This window comes from Microcaecilia unicolor, chromosome 1, assembly GCF_901765095.1.
Source record: "Microcaecilia unicolor chromosome 1, aMicUni1.1, whole genome shotgun sequence".
NCBI classification, from domain to species: Eukaryota; Metazoa; Chordata; class Amphibia; order Gymnophiona; family Siphonopidae; genus Microcaecilia; species Microcaecilia unicolor.
Window position 1 is genome coordinate 237,266,342 of NC_044031.1, and position 20,729 is coordinate 237,287,070.

The following is a 20,729-nucleotide window of genomic DNA, read 5'->3' on the forward strand; positions in this document are numbered from 1 at the left end:
GGATCACATAAAATCCACCTATAGAGAAGCTACCAAACGGCAGAACTTGAGTGAGTCTGTTAGCCAAGATCTATGTGAATAACTGAGGAAAGATACAGGTCTATAAGATTCTGCGTTCTGAGGATTTTACCTGCACATTTGCCATTTAAATGCCTAGTGCTCCAGTCCAGCAAAGTCTTTTCTGCAGTTCCTCAAAGTCAGCTTATCTGCAAATTTCCACATCATTAATGAATAAGTTAAACATCAGTCCTAATACAGATCCCTGAGGCACTCCATTGTTAAACTTTTTCAATTGGGAAGACTGACCATTTAATCCTGCTCTTTGCATTCCTGTCTATAATTGAGATGTGTGACCTGATGCTAAGTGTTGAAACTTTGGACTTGATTAAGTTTTTACAGTTCAAATTAATGACAAGAGGGCATAAAATGTCATTAGTTAATAACCCTAATTATTCTGGCATGTTGGATACCTGATGGTTCTGATAAAATCAGTTTTTCACAGTTAACAGTGCTTGAGACAAGAAGAGTGTACTAATTAAATGAATGGTGACATTTGAGTCTCAAAGTTCAGCTAACTTTGACATATTAAGGTGGAAACACAATTTCTTTTCTTATGATGTCTTAAATACCTTCTTTTGCAGTCAGAGCCATTCACTCACTGTTAAGCAACTGGGCTGGCGAAGTTGTGTGGGCAGAGCTGGACGGAATGATGTGGACCCTGACAAGTGGTTGCAGTTGGCAAGCTGTGGAGCCGATTACTGTGTAAAGATATTTGATATAAACAGATATGCTCTCTAATTCACTGAGATTTTTCTGGGACTTGATCAGTCTTAGAGTGAAAACAGAGGAAGAAAATACAAGGTACCGTTGGTATCAGAAGAAAAATAATTACAGTTTATAGTCATTGTATAAATACACCTGGATTTTTTTTATTTTTGTTTTTAGGAGTTCTGTTAGATTCTGCACTGAAGTCAGAATAATGTATTTATGGCCTATCATTGTTACCATGCAGATAAATATAATATTACAAATTCTTTGTTTTAACTGTTATTTGCTACTGTTCCACTGATATCAAGATAATGCTACTAAAATGTATTACCTACTTTTAAAAAATTATGATGTATTTATTTGTAAATTCACTGTTCCATTCTTAAGGTGTTTTGCAATTGAGAGCCTTAAATGTAACAATTAACTTTCTAACATTTGTTAGGACTGCAATACAAAATGCAGTACTGCAAGAGAATGTGCAGAAAGGGCGAAAACTTGTATATAATTATAAAATAAAGATATAATAGAATGAGTGGCTGCTTTATTTTAGTCTTCTGAATACTTGAGTTGTTCTTCCAGGCATCATCATACAGTCAGTTATATTTCTGCTGTTTGGTTAAATCTTCAGATCTGTATGTTGTTCTGTGTGAAAATAAAGGCATGGTTTTGTTTTATTATGTTCATTAAATGATTCATTTGTCTCAGTAATATGTTAAAAATATTCCATAAAGGAAACTCTGCATTGTATAAGAGAGTAAATAGTAATATGTTCCTTATGAGCAATCAAAAAAATAAACACTCCTTTTACTAAGGTATGCTAACAGATTTAGCACATGCTAAATACTAAAAAGCCCCTAAGATGCTACTTTTTAAAGTTATTTAAATATGATCCCTTACTGTGGTCCAATACACCTGGGAAAACCAATGATTAGAATTGTATCAGAATTCTTATCCACACTGGTTATGGCACATGATGTCACATACACCACAAACCAATGAGATACCATTTTGTAAAATAGCACTTGTGATATTGTGCCAGATATGAATGCTCCTAGGAATTTGTAGAAGAGCAACTTAAAGGGCACCATGTCTAGGGATTTTAAATAAATCGATATGAAGATTTTTAATTCAGTTTTGGTTTTTGCTTTCATTGGGCTATGCCAGAATGATGATGAATAGCCATTCGTCCCTCGTCTCATCTATAATATCGGTGCAATCTAAACCAAATCTCTGAAGTAAATTTCAGATTGTCATATGCATACTTTTCCATAATGCAAATACTGGCACATTTTTCAAAAGTGTACATACTTCCATTTTTTTTAAATGATGATAGTGAAATAATGTATTTATACTTACACATGCAGTTGACCACACAAATGTCCAAGATAATTTATGCCCATATATGTTGCAAGCATAAATACATGGAATACATCTGGTCTGGGCTTCCAGGATGGTACTTTTGAATTGCATCCATTCCTGATGTAAAATTTTGACCTTTGCAGCTGCTCCTCTAAGTTTTGTGGATTTGTATTTTGTTTTTGTTTTTTTACCATTCTCCATATTTTATCAAGGATTGATACTGGGTCTGATTCTATTCAATATATTTTTGAGCAACAGCGGCAAAAGGTTAGAAGGCAAGGTTTGCCATTTTGCAGAAAATACTAGGTTTGCAACAGCGTAGACACTCTAGAGAGAGTGGACAACCTGAGAAGTGATCTGCTGGTTGCTCTGCACATGCCAAAGATGTCCTTCAACAAAAACAAAAAAAAGGACATCCCTGACTAGCACCTGGACGTTTTCCTTCAGCTTTTGTGATGGGCGTCCTTCTCGGACGTGTTTTTCTTACGTGCCTAAAATGACCACAGCCATGGAGGTTCTCTCAACATTCTCTGCCCCCTTCAAGATTGTTTTCAGCTTGCGCCCCCCCCCCCCCCCCCAGGATTGGGACATGCGAGGACGTCCAAATCAAATTATTTGGATGCCCCTCCCTCCAGGTCTATCTTAGCCAATCACAATGTGTTTAGCTGTCACCGGTATCAGCTAAATGCGCTGTGATTGGCTGAGAGACACCTGGAGGGAGGGACCTCCAAATAGTTTTGATTTGGATGTCCTCGCATGTCCCAATCCTGGGGGGGGGGGGGGGGGGCACAAGCTGAAAACAACCTTGGAGGGGATGGAGAATGTTGAGAACCTCCATGGCTGTGGTCATTTCAGGCACGTAAGAGAAACACGTCTGAGAAGGGTACCCATCACAAAAGCTGAAGGGAAACGTCCAGTTGCTTGTCAGGGATGTCCTTTTTTTTTTTTTTTTTTAGTGAAGGACATCCAAGTGACACTTGGATGGCCTTCACTCGAGAGAAAAAAAAAAAAAAAGGACGTCCTTGATGAGCATGGATGTTTTTTCTTCAGCTTTTGTGATGGGTGTCGTCCTCTGCATAGTCCCGCTCAGCAGCCCCAATGAGAGGTGCAGATCTGTTAGGTTTTCCACGGTGCATGGCGTTGGAAAACGGCTGTGCATCTGCTAATTAGCTCATTATAATAACCTGTAGATCATTTGCATTCCGTTTTCGTTAGCTGCTACCATGACAGGAAAATGGCTCGGCGAACCTGTTTGAGCATGTCCCGGTTTACTACTTGCGTGCTAAACGGGCTAGAACCAGTTTAAAAACAACAGTGCTGGCTTGTTAAGTTTAGTGCATTTAGCCCTGAGTCTGTGATCAGCCCCTCTCCAAAAGGGAGAACTATCAGTGACTGGTGCTTGAAATAATGAAACGCAGCACTAACAGTACCACAGCACAGGTAAAAATTCACTATGAATTGCAACCCTGGGAAGGAAAAAATCAAGCAGTAGCTTACTGCCTCTGCATGGAGCGAGTCATGTCCCTCAACACACCAGATCTATTACCTAGTCACAGCTTCCATTCTCTACAAGAGAGCAATCATAGAGAGGTGGAATTATGCTTCTCCCAGCAAGTAGTAAGTACAGAGCTCCAAAAGGCATGGAGTGCAAAACACAGGTGTTCATAAGAGCTAATCACAGAGGACCACAGAAATGCAGGGATCTGATTCATATCCATAGCTTAATAAATATACAAACATATACTCTGTCACACACAGACATCACAAGCTGCCACAATACATTTTACACTTTCTTTTGGCTTTTCTACTTGTCTGAACAGTATAAATGAGCGCATGCGTTGGTATAGAACATGTCTGGGCAGCTGCTCCCCAAACCCCCCTCTCAAATCCCTTTACAGCTAAACACCACTCCCTCTCTCTTCTCCTACAGTATAAAGTACAGTTTTTGCAACTCCACCCTATCACTATAGGAAAGGAAGTAGGTCACAAAAAATGTGGTAGCCTCAATTCATCCAAAAAGAATTAATCTCTACTGATCATTTATTATTGACTGGATAAAAGTTATAGGTAAGCAAATCAACAATTCTTATGACACAATAATTACAGAACAATTTTAATACATGGGTTGCTTGCTCTAGTAGTTTTAACAAAGAAATTTTGAGTAAAATACAAACAAAGGTTTTCGGTACAATACAAATAGGCTCAGATTTTAACAATGAAGGTTTAAGTGAAACACAAACAAGGTTTTGAGTACAATAAACACAGGGAGTGGACATGATCAGTAACTGTACAGTAGTGTGTTAAAATTCTAACCACAAACTTTTTTTTATCATAGAAGACTTTGAATTTTGTAAAGTATGTGGCTTGCTTTTTTTTTTTTTTTCCTGTTCTGCTGTAGGCACCTCAGGATCATAATCAATGTTCCCTCTAAGGAGTGACCTGCTACGTGCAAAAAACTTTTCAGGTGAGCGCTGAAAATAGCCCATCAGCCAAAAAGGGGGGTGGGGTGTTATTTAAAAAATTCTCCCTGGCCTGGGTCCCATTTTGAAGTTTATCATGAGATAATAGTTCCTCAGAGCTGATGGGAGGGCCTGCAACTACCTCTCACAGATAAACAGTTCCTTATGTATTAATCTGTTTACTTTCCTTCCTGAGAGAGATTTCAGTCTTCAAGAAAAGTTCAAGTTGGATATATAATAACATAAGAAATAAATGTAGAAACACAAAATATAGGGAAAAATTTTGTATCAGGAGAATAATGTACTAAAGCTTGGATTTTGCTAATCCAGTGTGCTGAAGTGATGGTGACAAGAAACAGCATTTTCCAGGTAAGGGAACAAGTGGTTCAAATGGAGATTGAAGCAATTGCGATAAAACCAAATTCAGGTCCTGTGAAGGTGGTAGAGGTTTGAGAATGGAGTGTGAAAGATGCCGTGAGTCATTTGTACTACTAAAAATCATAATGGTTAAAAAAAAAGTCATTAAAAATGAAAAATACAAAGAGATAAACAATCCACAGTACAACATAACCTTACAGACACATAAGGGAAACAAATCCATGGGTCCAGCAAATACTTTCTCCCCTCCCTTCCTCCTCGCTGCAGGTCTCACAGGTTCCTGCAGCTGTTAGTGATTCACAGTCAGAGGCCATCTCTGTGGCCTTCCTTCTGCCCTGTCCTGCCCTGCCCTCTCTACTGCAACTTCCTGTTTTGATGCACGGGGACAGAAATCTAACCTATTCCTGCCAGAATCCAACCCATCCCCATCTGTCCCCATGGAGATTCTAACCTATCCCCACCGTCCCTGCCACAAGTAATCTCCTCCATCCTAGCTCCCGGCCTGTCCAGCCCTTGCTGTGTCGCAGTCACCTTGATTCCCCCCCCCCCCCCCCCCCAGAAAGACAGATTCTATAAGCAGTAAAAATACTAGTAAAAGTAACATAAATCATTGTGTTCTGTACTTTGCTAAGACAGCAGATGGTACAGATCAGCACAGGACCCAAAGCAGTCCAAATTCAAAACCAAGTAAAGTCAGAAACAACACAGTTTATAATTAATTGTTCAACCACCTTTAGGATTCACCTTTGGGTTTAAAAAGTAAAACCATGTGCATGTAAGGACTGGATAAATTAATAAAAAAAAAAACAAGTTTAAAGCAAATGGCCTTAATATGTAATATTTGGTAGCAATAATGAAACAGCGATGGACTATTGACATAGCAAGCAGCCTGAGCCAACAGATTTATTTTCTACTGAACATAATTAACTTTGTATGAACCTGGTGGCTAATAGTGTGCTGAACTGGACAATGTTGGCACATTTACACTGACACTGGATAAAACTTCTGCATGAAGGAACCCTTCTCTATCCAATACATTTCTGTGAAAAAGCAGTAATAAAAAAAGGCAAGTGCATTTTTATAATATACCACTGCAACCCACAAAACAAAAGGAGCAAATTCTCACATGCCATCTTTTTCTTTTGATGTAGGCACAGGAAAAAAATATTTTAAATGCTTCCTTCCAGTTTCAACCTAATTCATGTTTAATATGGGATATAAATGTCATAAATAAGTAAATAGATAGAAACTCTGAATTTTGAGCACCTGATTCTCGTAACATAATATCTTTTAGTGGCCCTTTACCGGGAGAAAAAAAAAATCTCTGCATGAATATAACAGTGCTAGGGTGTCCTTATAACCAGCCTCTCCAAATGACACATTGATTACGATTTATAACAAATTACTACTCTACCTATGAAAAGTTATTCTGTTATTATACTTCCTCTGTGTACATCCACATGGTGCACAAGCCAGCATATTTGAAAATATAAGTGAGATTACATAAAAATGCCACCAACATTAAAGATTGTCAATATGGAAGTCTCATGAGGCCACCACTGGAAGTCTCAGCAGCCATTTTAAAAAAGTGGAGAGGAGAGGATCAGCACTGCGGCAGCAGGCAGGAAAGAGTGGGGATCTTTCCTGCCCCAAAGAATCCACTAGATCACCAGGGTACCTTGAGGTATGTGGCAGGAGGGCACCCTACGCTTGGGGGAGGGAAGGCACTTCTGTAGGGATCCCAAAGGACCTGGGTCCATCCCCACAGGAATCCCCGCTCCAATGCAGCTCTCTAATTCAAACCCATGGCTTGTGGGAGTTTGCCAAGTTTCAGGGGTAGAAACTTTAGAGAATCTATAAATTGAATGCTGAGCATGTCAACCCTGTGCTAACAAACCCACCTCCATCTTTTCTTGCAGCAACTGACTGATGATGAAATAGCCATCGTACCCTTTTGATTTGTGAGCTATGGTCCTTAAAATGTTTGTCAATAAAAGTTCCAATGAACTGGAGAGGCAGCTCAACCCTTTGAATTCCCACTTCTGCTCATGGTAAAGATTTGTAGTAAAGACATAATTGAGCCTGTGTACCCCCTTCTTCTGCATACATTCATACATTTCTCTCCAAATTACTTGAGCGTGCTGTTCACTGCCGCTGCCTTGATTTTCTCTCCTCACATGCTATTCTTGACCCACTACAATCTGGTTTTCGCCCTCTCCACTCAACCGAAACTGCGCTTACTAAAGTCTCCAATGACCTATTACTGGCTAAATCCAGAGGTCAATATTCCATCCTCATTCTTCTTGATCTTTCCGCTGCTTTTGACGCTGTTGATCACAGCATACTTCTCGATACCCTATCCTCACTTGGATTCCAGGGCTCTGTCCTTTCCTGGTTCTCATCCTACCTCTCCCTCCGCACCTTTAGTGTTCATTCTGGTGGATCCTCTTCTACTTCTATCCCTCTGCCTGTCGGCGTACCTCAGGGTTCTGTTCTTTTTCCCCTCCTCTTTTCTATCTACACTTCTTCCCTTGGTTCATTAATCTCATCCCATGGCTTTTCCTACCATCTCTATGCTGATGACTCCCAAATCTACCTTTCTACCCCTGATATCTCACCTTGCATCCAAACCAAAGTTTCAGCGTGCTTGTCTGACATTGCTGTCTGGATGTCTCAACGCCACCTGAAATTAAATATGACCAAAACCGAGCTTCTCATTTTCCCCCCCAAACCCACCTCCCCGCTCCCCCCGTTTTCTATTTCTGTTGATGGCTCTCTCATTCTCCCTGTCTCCTCAGCTCGAAACCTTGGGGTCATCTTTGACTCTTCTCTCTCCTTCTCTGCTCATATCCAGCAGATTGCCAAGACCTGTCGTTTCTTTCTTTACAACATCCGTAAAATCCGCCCCTTTCTTTCCGAGCACTCTACCAAAACCCTCATCCACACCCTTGTCACCTCTCGTTTACACTACTGCAATCTGCTTCTTGCTGGCCTCCCACTTAGTCACCTCTCCCCTCTCCAGTCGGTTCAAAACTCTGCTGCCCGTCTCATCTTCCGCCAGGGTCGCTTTACTCATACTACCCCTCTCCTCAAGACCCTTCACTGGCTCCCTATCCGTTTTCGCATCCTGTTCAAACTTCTTCTACTAACCTATAAATGTACTCACTCTGCTGCTCCCCAGTATCTCTCCACACTCGTCCTTCCCTACACCCCTTCCCGTGCACTCCGCTCCATGGATAATCCTTCTATCTGTTCCCTTCTCCACTACTGCCAACTCCAGACTTCGCGCCTTCTGTCTCGCTGCACCCTACGCCTGGAATAAACTTCCTGAGCCCCTACGTCTTGCCCCATCCTTGGCCACCTTTAAATCTAGACTGAAAGCCCACCTCTTAACATTGCTTTTGACTCATAACCACTTGTAACCACTCGCCTCCACCTACCCTCCTCTCTTCCTTCCCGTTCACATTAATTGATTTGATTTGCTTACTTTATTTATTTTTTGTCTATTAGATTGTAAGCTCTTTGAGCAGGGACTGTCTTTCTTCTATGTTTGTGCAGCGCTGCGTATGCCTTGTAGCGCTATAGAAATGCTAAATAGTAGTAGTAGTAGTAATATGGCTTTCAGATGTTTTAGGCCTATCCAACTGTGTCATAAAGCATAAATGTTTTTTGCCTTTCAGCAACAGATTGCTACACTGCAGATGTTTTTTTACTTTGCATTTGTACTTTTTTCTATGCAAGAGTTGCACTTATCACAAAGTATTTTAGTCAAGCATTCTCTCTCTTTTTTGGACACTAGGTCTGTATGCTGCTTTAAGCAGTCTTTAGAGTGACAGTTCAGCCGGCAGTTAGGGCACCACTCTCTGAGCATGTGTGAATACTCAAGGTCACTTGCCGGCTGTAATGAGTCTTCCTTCAATACGATGACTGCCACAGCATTGCCACCCTAGAGATGGTAAGAAAAGGAAGATGCTGAATACCTTGGGGTGGGAAATGAGTAGAAGAGGAGATACTGAGCATCTCAGGAGGAAGGGAAAGAGGAGCAGAATGCTTTAAGATTGAGGGAAGAGATTATGCTGAATACTTCAGAGAGGGGAAAGAATGGAAGGAGAGAGATGCTAAATACCTCTGAGAGGATAGGAGTGGAATAAGAGATGCTGGACTAGAGAGGAAGTAGGGAAGGAATGGGAAAAGCTAGACCGGGGGGGGGGGGGGGGAGAGGCATTGAGCCACCCCTTGGTGGAGGCTGTGAGCTGTCCCTTGGAGTAAAGGTCGAGTCATCTTTTCAGGGGAGGTCATTGGGCCATTCCTTGGTGGCCTTTGATTGGAGGGAGGGCACAGCTGAAAGTTCATCTAAGGCAGGAGTGGGTAACCTTGGTCCTTGAAGGAACTGACTCAGGGATTGAACCAGGGATGTTCTGCAAGACAGTGTGCAGCATGGCCACTGGGCTATCCCTACAGGCAAAATCGGATATCTGCTGGCCACTGGTACTTATGCGGGTCCTGGCCATTTGCCGTTATGTGTTTCTTCTACCCAATTAAACCAGCATTACTATAAGAACTGTCCGTTATGCTTTGACAGAATCAAAATTAAAAATGGCAGCAGCCACACAAGTATTTTTTTGACTGTCTGATCACTTTACAGGCATTCTTTTTTTACGCTGCAATTCAACTACATCTCGTGAGATCTTTCTAGAGACTAGAGGTTGTGGTGGCCATTTTGAGGCCAGAGCCACAATGGAAAGCCATCACCCCTGTCCGTGGGCCTCTAGACTAGCAGAGATCTTAAAGGTAGGCCCCGATGTGGGGGCTACGGAGAGTGGGAGGTATTGTTGTGAAATCCAGTTCTCTTTGGAGGAAGGGGTGAGGGGTAATTAAAATTGGGAGAGGGTATCGGAATCAAAGGATGGGCAGAACTGTTCTCCTTTAGGCAGGTCCCAGCCAAAGTCTGCCAGGGCCCACATAAGTAGGTCGTAACTGAATATTGGTTGGGCTCCGCATAAGATCCAGTCACCAGCACGTGCCCACATTGCCCAGCATAGCCAATGCCAGTGTCCAGATATGGTCTGGCACTGAATATCGGGACCTAATTCTGCCAGCTGACTGCCACCATCTGAATATTGGCCAGATAATTTTTGAAGAAATCTTACTTTAAAAACTCTTTGGGAATAATTAAGAAGAACAGCAATTGATATGGTTCTCTATTTTTTTCATATATCAAACAACTTTATATTTATATACAAATGGTTTTTTTTATCTGCAGTTCAACGTACGATGCACTATTCACTGGACTGATCTTCTATGCAAGTTCAGTAATAAATGCCTAGCGATGTCTAGTAGAGTTATGGTAAGGTGGTTCGTTTTTAATTATTAATTTTTGTTTGAGCACTACCTTAACATGGGATTTTTTAGGAGCAAATAAAACTGGAAAATAAACACAGAATAACATCTGTGGGCATTAGATATGTTGGGCCCAATATTCAGCTGGCAGCGATCAGCGTTTTCCTGACTGGCTGCTACCAGCTTTATATCTAGAAACTGAATGCCAGGTCATGCAGTGGTCTTTGATCCTGGCAACCTGGGTTCAATTCCCACTGCAGCTCCTTGTGACCTTGAGCAATTCACTTAACTCTCCATTGTCCCAGGTACCAAAACTTAGATTGTGAGTCCTCTAGGGACAGAGAAAGTACCTGCATATAATGCTAACAGAACTGCATGTGTCTAGTAGCGCTATAGAAATGATTAGTAGTAGTAGTTGTTGTTGTAATGCCTGGGCTCTGGCATTGAATTTCCGAGTATACAGAGCTGGCAAAAGCATATTAAGTGTAATATTCAGTTGAGAATAGTTTAGGCTTTTATTCCTTCTGAGTTGTGTTAAATAAGGGAGACAGGTACATGAAGGGCTACAACAAGGGAGCCACATCTGTTATTTGGGGGGAAGGGGAGAAGGGTCTACAAATTGCAGAGATGTCAAAGGTGGACCATCCCAAAGAGCGAGATTTGCCACCCCAAACAATGAGACTGAAGGCCAAAGAGAGATTTTTTTCAGATGGCATGTCTAGATATAAATACAGAAAGATTTAAGTGCCATGTTTCTTTACAAATAAAAAAAAGCAATGTACAATCATGGAGTGCTCACAACTGCTCCCTAGGCACGGGGGGGGGGGGGGGGGGGGGGGCTACAGGAGGGTGGGCATGGGGTGGTTTAGTTTTGTATTTGGAAGACCACTTTCTGTTCAATACCAGTTTAATAATGTATGTTACATGAAATTTGTAATATTTAAACCCTTAATAAGGGTTTAATGTTAAAAATAAAAAAGCAACATACAATTATACTTGCTTTCTTTGGTCTCCCTGAAGTAATACAGGGAAGGGGAAATGGGACTTGATATACATTCAAAGTGGTTAACATATATATTGGTACTTATTTTGTACCTGGGGCAATGGAGGGTTAAGCGACTTGCCCACAGTCACAAGGAGCTACAGTGAGAATTGAACCCAGTTCCTCAGGATCAAAGTCCGCGGCACTAACCACTAACTAGGCTACTCCTCCACTCAGAAGTGTAGAGGCAATATGAGGCAGGAATTTGCTCAGGTACCTAAGTAGTTATGTGGATAAATTCTCCAGGCTAAAAATCACCCTCCATTCAGTGGCTAAAATTATGCACATAAGTTTCACTGCAGTACCTGTAACTGAAGGGGAGATAGAAGGGATAGTGGAAGACAAAGTACACAGGAAGGTATGCTCAGGTTTTTCCCATGGCACCTTCAGAATTTTATATACAACAGTCAGCATGATCACGGTCACATGGGAAGCTGTGAGGCGCTGAATCACCAGATGAAACAACCACATGGAAAAAGTTCAGTAAACTGTATGGCTCGGGCAGGGCACTCTTCCTCCCCATGGTTCCTTCAAGTTTTATGTATGGGCATAAATGACATCACAGAGGAGGCTGCAAGACACCAAATCGGCAGCTGAAACACACTCAAATAGATGGGGAAAGTCCAGTAAATTGCTCCATGTGCTCTTTCAGTGGTCAGGCTTCCATCCTCCTGGGACTGTTTTCTTCTTATCTGAAAGTATGTGGGAGCTAGCTGTTCCAAGCACAACTTCCAAAAATAATGTGGGACTTGTCTTATATACGCTGTATTTTATACAAAACCACTAGATGTCAGTATAACAAAAGGATAAAGACCACAATGCCTAAATACTATTGCTAAAAAATGATAGTTATGAAAGTCTGTGAAGTATAAATTCAATGAAATATCTAGACAATGGCAGCTCTTATCCAGATACGTTTGATAGCCAGAGATGGGTAGTAACGAAGTACTTGAACTTCGTACAATTGTCAGTACTTTTACTTGTAATGATTTACATATTTTTTTTGTGATACATTTTACTTGTAACTCGTTACAAATAAGCAATACTTTTGTACTTTGTAACAAAGTACAATTCAAGCTGCAAGAGATATTGAAAATACTTTGGGGGTCTTTCATAAAGGAACACTAGTGTTTTTAGCACATGGTAAAAATAAGCATGCACCAAATCTTAGAGACATCCATATATTCCCATGGGTGTCTCTAGCGTTTAGTGAGCACTAATCGTTAGCACATGCTAAAAACACTAGTGAGCCATTGTAAAAGACCCACAAAATATTTTCTCTTGCAGCTGGTCCCAAAAACTAGAGGTTCGGGCCCAATCTAGCACCTGACATCACCATTCCCCTCCCTTCCCCGAGGCTAGCTCTGCCCCCAGCCCCACCCCACCCAACAACTAGAAACTCCCACTCATGAACTCCCTGTGTTTAAAAGAGGAAACCCTCCTTCCCTGACTCACTGTAGGCCCTTTCCTGGGCCTAACTTACAGCTCTGGTGGTCCAGTGGTAAGCTGGGGCAGGAGCGACCCTCCTACAGTCCTGTCCATGTGTCTCCGTACTGAAAATGGCTACCACAAGTTCCTGCAGCAATCTTGTGAAACTGCCATGAGTTCCCACAGCAATCTTATGAGACTGCCGCTACAACTTGCAGCAGCCATTTTCACTTCGGTGCCGGTTAGGCTGCACTGCCACACATCCTTTCAGTAACTTCAGCCACAGTTCATACACGTAAAGGCAGCCAGCAGCAAACATAGTCTCCCTCTCTACCTGCTTAATTTTCAGTGTAGAGCAGCACTCAAGTTCAGGAGTGGAACAGGAATCACATGTCAAGACTTTAGTGGGACTCCGCTGCGGGACGACCTGCTCCAAGGTAACTACGTGCCAGTAGCAGAGGCAATTTACCTCATTGCTACTGTTGCTGGAGAGCTCTGCAGTCTCGCTTCCACCATCTCACGTGGTGGTACTTGCATTGCCCTCCAAGTGCCCTGTGGCGTGCAAACTGGAAACATTTGCCATGGCTCGGCCAGCTGGGTCTCCTCCTCTATGACACTTCAGCCCCAGGCCTCAGGCCCTCAGCTCTCCCTTTTGGCCACAAATAGTCACAGGAGCCAGCACAGTCTGTAGTGGTCTGCACCTGCCACCACACTGACTGCATAGTGTGTTTACTCATATAACTTCTTTTGGGAAACAGAAACTCCAGGTAAAACAAATGTTTTTTTTTAACATGTGTAATCTTCTGGGTGGTGATGGGCTGTGACTGCCCAAGGGGGAAAAAGTATATTTAACGTTGGTGGGGGTGGGCTCAGTGCCCAGGTTAAAATAAAAAATACAATTTTGTATTTAACGTTGGTAGGTTTCTGGGCCCAGGTTAAAATAATTTTTTTTAAAAGGTTGTATATTTTGTTCAAGCCTCTCATAGACTTGTTACTGTAAAGTCTATGATGTCTTGGAGTATAACCTTGGCACACCAGTCACACCTGAAGTCTCTATTATTTTTCTGAAGTCTCTTTTATTGAATAAATCATAGATAATTTACTCACAGTCAGATGTTCAGAAGTGCTTCCCCAGGGCACAGAGACTCCGTAATTCTGAGAGCTGTTTCAGTGGTTGGAGGTGAGAAATAGTTGAGCAGATAGAAGTATCTCAGAGCTGGGTGACTGGAACATGTGATATCTCATTAGGGAGGAGATATTTTCAAGGTAAAAAACCAAGTTCATTGCAGGGAGTTTCAGCACAGCAGTGCTGTCTGAAGCAAGATGGTGAATGCCTCATGGCTAAAGGGACAAAGAGGTCTTGAAGCCTCACACAGGGGGACAGAGCCTGGCTCTAGAGGATGGCTCTTGGTTGGAGGGAAAGGTTATACCTGGCTGACCTCTCAGGACAGAGATAGTAAGACTGACCAGGAAATGATAGCAGGTAGACATAGGAGCCAAGTTTGGCTGAGAGAGAAAAGAGGTCTAGGCAGTAGCACAACCAATGATACTAGTTCTTGTACAGATAAGCAAGTGTGGCTGCATTACCTGTGAACTACATTACATACAATACATTGCTCCCGTATCTTTGCAGTGGAAACTGTAGCAGTGAAAGTCCTTAGAAATGAGAATAACAGTAAAAGCATTACACACATTTTAGAATCACATTATAAACTAGTGCAAGGCTGTCAGAGGACAGAACATATTTCATATTGGTGGGTTTTTGAGTGGGGAAGGTCTCTGCAGTGCCCACCAGGTTAAAATTTAAAAAAAAAAAAAAAAAGGTTTGGATCACGCGATGCTGTAGCAGCGGGAAGACATGTGCCTGTCTAGCTCCTAGGCTTCCCTTCTAAACTTCTGGTATTTTGACAACTTACCGTGGTCTATTGAGCACCATTTTGATTCTGGTAGTTGGCTGAGCCTACAGACAAATTTGTGGAGTGAATGAGTGATCCTAAGCCTGTTAGATCAGCCTAAGCAGACCGCACTCGTGGCATGCAAGGAGAAAATAAGATGACGGTGCTAGCTGCAGGTGCGGTTACACAATTTACAGCCTCGGCACTGTGTGATTTGCAGCAGACCATCAAGCAAGCGCTGGGTCTCCTCACAAATTGTGCATTTTGAGACCTTTATGGCAGACATCAACAACCACACTATGGAACTGGAGTCTCCGTGTATCTGAGTTAGAAAATGGCGCTGGGGGAACAGTTATGGAAGTGGCAGAGCTGAAAACTATGATCCAGCAACAAGCGGTAAAACTGGAGGACCTTGAAAACCACTCTCACCGCAGAAATGTGTGTTTCTGGATACAGAATCGATCTCTGATGCCCATCTAATTTCGGAGCTGGAATCTTGGCTTGAAAAAAACTTACCATTGTGTGATGGCCTGGGTCCAGCATGCTTGGAGCAAGCGCATCACCTAGGGAAGAAAAAGGCAAGCAAGAATAGACCCAGAATGGTCATCACAAAGTTTTATATAAAGCAGACACTCCGAGGCACTATAAGCTCCACTGCAACTCTTTAACATATGAACTGTAACCTGGTCTGCCTGTTCCAGGATTACTTGGCAGAGTTACAGGATAAATGGAAAGCATTTCATTCGTTATGTGCTTCCCTGGCTGAGCACAAAATTTGCTTTATGTTCCTTTATCCAGCGGTACTTAAAATATTTCATCATGGAGTTTGGCAGGTATATGACACTTTGAAGCAGCCCGCAAGTGTGTCATAATGATAAGTGGAGACTTGTCTGATACACCTTAACACACTTTGGCCATTAATATTGTGGTTCTACATTCATCTATCCAATAACGTGGTGCCGCTATCGCTCTACGTGTTTAGTATGAGATTGACCATAGGTCTGACTTTGGAGACTTTCCATAATATTCAGGTCTCATCTAAGTGCCAGAATTAATTATATGTGCAGTTATTTTTCCTCTGGAGTATTATATTATAGTGTACTTATGTTATTGGTGTGCACTCTTGTTTGTTACCTCCAGTTTTTGTTCACGTAATACATTTCTTCTTCCTGTTATTATGGATGGTTTCTTTTCTACGCTAGACATGGGCGTAGTTAGCCATTAATGAAATGTAACAGCATAGGCTCAGTTTTGAAGATTTGAAGGGGGTAGCCCAGGTGGTATCATGGGCGTGATCAGTTACCTCACATCTAATGTTGACATTGACAGACTGGACATTGGGATTGGAAGGGGGTATGTAGAAGTTTGGAGATTCCATTTTGTTTTCTTTTCATTTCTTCTGCTGCTCAGGGCTGTTTTCTTCTGGGAATATGTATGGGGCTGTTTGGACTGGGTTCTGGGGGTGGAGGCTGGGCACCCTGGGAGCTTTTCATACACATACAATGTTACAAACACCTGGCCCTATTGATGATGCATGACAGGGCATGTGGTCTCCTGGAATGTGACAGGAATTACGTCCCCTGTAAAAAGAAGTAAGATCTTAGCACAGCTTAACGGTTACCATGCAGATATTCATGCTTGCAGAGACAATGTTAAAGCCTTCTGAACACAAGAAACTTGCTCGTGGTTGGGTTGAGGAGGGGGGGGGGGTCACTCTTCCTCACCTAATTGCAGGGCCAGAGTGGCTGTGCTAATTCAGAAGTCACTGATGTGTACTATTGATACTGTACTCCAGGATGAATATGGCCACTACCTGCAAAGGTCACCTTGCTCTAGTACTAGATTTTAATTCGTATGGGGCTTTGGGACGCACTGATCCCTTTAATGCTAGTGGGGAATTTTAATCAAGTGATGGATCCCATAGTGGCCATCGGTCTGATTGGGGCATGCCATATCTTTGTAGTGTGTTAGGAGTGCTTGACGCTTGGCAGTTATTACACCCTAGTGAGCGAAATTACATTCATGTATCTAAAGCGCATGGTACTCTCATGCATTGACTATATCTTACTTTTCACTTCCACTTTTTCACGATTGGTAAATGCAGCGGAGATCGGCCCCATCATGGTGACAGACCATGCCTTGATCTGAGTAGATCTAGTGGTGGGTGCAGGCAGTAAGATTGGGGCCACCTGGCACTTCCCTGTTGATCTCAACAGTGATCAGCATTTTCGTGAGTATCTACATAAAAAATCGGAAGATTTTGTGCAGTTTAATACGGCCCATGCAGATTCCCTGACCCTTTATTGGGAGAGAGCGAATTAGTCCTGAGGGGAGATATTATCTCTTATGTACATTTAAATCATTCTAGATTATACCCTAGATGTACCATCTGAAAAATCTCATTCTTTGGCCTTCAATCTCATTCCTTGGTGTGGTAAATCTCTCTGGGATAGTTCACCCTTGGCATCTCTGAGATTGAGCTTCTTATCCTTCCCCCTAAACCTATCTCTCCTCTTCTCCCGTTCTCTATTTCTGTGGATCACGCTGTCATCCTTCCTATCTCCTCAACTTGTAACCCTGGACTATCTTTGACTCCTCTCTCTGTTTCTCTACATATTTCCTGCAGACTGCTAAAACTAAGCAAGTATGTGTGCGAGGGGTAGGGGAAGCTGGCATGGTGGTGGCCCATGGAAAGAGCCACCGACTGTCAGTAGAGAAGCTGTTCCACTGGAGGGGCTTGGGGATCCCGTCAACTCACGTATTTGGGTATTTGGAAGTCACAGAGGGAGGGCATGAAGAGCAGGGGGTGGAGCAAAATTTTGTGTTTACCCTCCCCACACATACCTTGGGCTCAGGCACCCCACCACCACACACACACAATTGAAATACAGTACCTGTAAGAAATTGTAAACTGTGTAGGTCTAGGTGGTGTGTGTATATATATAAAGACCGAGAGGCTGAAGGTGTAATGGGAGAAACAGTTTTGGTGACATGATGTTTCCCAGCCTTACTTCATTTGTGGGAGCTTTGGTACCTGTCATAAGAAAAGAGAAAAAGACCTAGCATAGTCCCTCCTTCTCCTCAACTGTCATGTAAGTCAAACGAAGCAACTAACCTTTTTTTTTTTATATGAAATCTAATACCTGTTCTGATTCTCCATGTGCAGTCCTGCTTGTTTTGCCTGATTACCTATGGTATTAGTGAGGTATATAGCCGGTTTATCTTATCCTTCAAACTTAAAAAAAAATGTGTTTTATATATCTGAGGTGTGAAATCTAGTGTCATCTCTTTACCTTAGAGATTTAACAAGATATTACACATCAAAGCCCTTCTGAAATATTATTTTTTAATAGGTAACTAACATTTGACCTATTTACTTCCTTAATTTTTCCCTTCCAACTAATAGCAAATGCTCCTATCTAATTCAATTCAGCTAATTGGTGAGTGGGTTTATATAGCCAGATTTGGAAGAAGGGGTGGGTGGGAGTTAGAGGCCGACCAAATTTCGGTTTCAGATTCAGCACCAAAACTGACCTGAAATCCATGTTTGGGTTTTGTTTGAAAATTCCAGTGCATTTTCAGGTGAAATTGAAACTCTACCCCCACCCCACCCGTGATTGCTCTCAGCCCTTCCCCTGCTATACCCCTTCTGCCCTCCCACCACCCAAAGACCCTCCCCAGGGCTACAGGGCTACTTTTAAATGCCCTGGTGGTCTGGCAGTGGCAACCCCCCTACAGCAGTGGTTTTCAACCTAGTCCAAACAGACCACCTGGCCAACTGGGTTTTCAGGATATCCACAGTGAATATGCATGGCAGAAATTTGCATGCACTGCCTTCTTAATATGCAACTTTCTCTTGCATATTCATTATGGATATCCTGAAAACCCAATTGGTCAGGTGGTCCCTTTGGATTGGGTTGAAAACCACCGGCCTAGAGCACTGAGATTCTGGGGATGGTAAAAGACAGCAGGTAGGTAATTTAAATCCATTCTCTCCCAGTTCCCTCCTTCCCAGAGGTTCGACCTAAGCACTTACACTGGTGGCTCAACCCTCATGGTTGGCAGGTAGGAGGGTACAGTTGTTTCCTTTTGTGTAGGGCAGAGATGCCAAGTTACCCAGTTCCAGACTGGAGATTTTGAGGCAGTCCTGGATTTCTGACCACCCCATCAATTTCAATGGCAGGATCAGGCACTACAAATCCCACACTTCTTTGGGATGTAAGTCCAAAACCAGAACTGTCTCAAAATCTCTAGCCTGGAACTGGGTAACTTGGCATCTCTGGCAGGGTCAGTCTCAAGTTATGAACCATGAGATCCCATAGACTTGCAGCTCATACTGCAAGACTGGCCCTGCGCAGGAAGCTGCCTCGCTATCAAATGTTTTTCTCATGCTAGGCCAAACCAGTAGGTTCATAGCTGGGTCATAGGTGCAGATGGTTTGCCTAGTGTGCCAAATATCCTTGCACTGGCTTTGACAGCACTTCCTATAACACATGGAACTGTATTGGTGTAATACACAAGATTTAGCTTTAACTAATTTTATTAATTTGATCCTGTGTTCTTTGTTTTTTTACATCTTTTGATGTAGACAATACCACAACATGAACCACTCTGTCCCGTTATTCATAGTGATATTCTTCTCATGCTCAGCTATGATTAGACCCAGTTTCAAGGAAACTTTCCATTCTACAAAATGACAGAACAGCACTGGGGGAGGGGGATGGGACTTGCTGTGATAAGATTATACACTCTGGTCACCTTTTCCTGATTGCCTTTTCTTTTTGCACTTTTTCTTGCAGTGCTTCTACTATACTTGGATCTTTGCGTCGGCAAAAAGTCCTGAAAAAAATGACTTTTGACTCTTTCCTTCAATATTCTTTCTCCTTCAATTTCATCTTAAGATTACTCCTGATGGTTTTGTTCATCACTACAATTTCTGTTATTGAGCACTCACTTAGCACTTCTAGTAACTGGCTCTTTGCAATCCACATGGTGTAATCAGAGACTTATTGCTTCTTCCTTCGCTATTAATCTCTCCTTATTTTCTCTTTCCGTTCCTCTTTCTGATACAGAAGCTCATCACTGTAAAAATAACCTCTCACTGTAATAACCCCCTAAACTGATTCCTTCAGCTTTTCTTTGAGACTGGCTTGGATTTTGTCTTCCATCCCCCTTCCTTCCAACAATTTGCAGTTGTTTGTTCTTTAACCGAAAAGACATCTTACCAAATGTCCATTTTACTTTCCCAGCAAACAGGAAAACCTCCATGTACACAGTACAATCTAACAAAAGCAGAGGCTGGCCAACAGACGCTCCAACACAGGAAATAGTGCTTAAAAGATGCTTTATTCGCTACTTGGGCAAGAGGACCTGACACGGTCCGTGTTTCAGCTCAATCAAACGCCTGCCTCGGGGGGTCACATAAATATTCTAAAAAACATATAAATATATATTATATATCTGTATTAAATATCAACATCATATACATAAGTAACAAAGTGCATGCTACAAGTAAAAAAAAAATAATAAACACAAACATAAGTTGCACATAAAAACTAAATTATTTTTTGATGTTTATTTTTTATTATTTTTATTTATTATTTTTTGATCTTTTGGTTATGCATCTTAAATGCTTACACTTTATATTTAGAATATTTATGTGACCCTCGATGCAGGCATTTGATTGTGCCAAAACACGGACCGTGTCTGGTCCTCTTGCCCAAGTAGCGAATAAAACATCTTTTAAGCACTCTTTTACTTTCCCTCCATTTACTTCTCAAATGTGCTTAGTATTATGTTCACAGGGAGGACAATTGAGTACTAGGGTGCCTAGGATAAGAGGGTAAGTAGGCACCTATTTCAAGCCTCGTCTATAAAAAAAGAAAAGTAGGCGCCTTCTTTTATTTATAGAATATTAATGTAAGGGGCAGAAAACATGCTTACATTCATGGCAAGATCACTTACATCAGCCTTATAGTTAGTATAAATGCCGACTCCTAGATGTTAGCCAGAGCACAGGTAAATTATAGAATGATATAATTTATCCCTCTGTTTGTACAT

The 20,729-nt window shown here is 42.0% G+C and overlaps 1 protein-coding gene across 1 annotated transcript in view; it reads left to right on the forward strand.

Moving 5' to 3' along the window:
- Nucleotides 1-1,899, forward strand: part of ELP2 (elongator acetyltransferase complex subunit 2) — a 131,273-nt gene extending 129,374 nt beyond the window's left edge. Inside the window, 1 exon segment of the mRNA XM_030204932.1 lies at nt 642-1,899. Coding sequence (XP_030060792.1) covers nt 642-798 — 157 coding nt within the window. The 3' untranslated portion in view covers nt 799-1,899.
- The last annotated feature ends 18,830 nt before the right edge of the window (nt 1,900-20,729 follow it).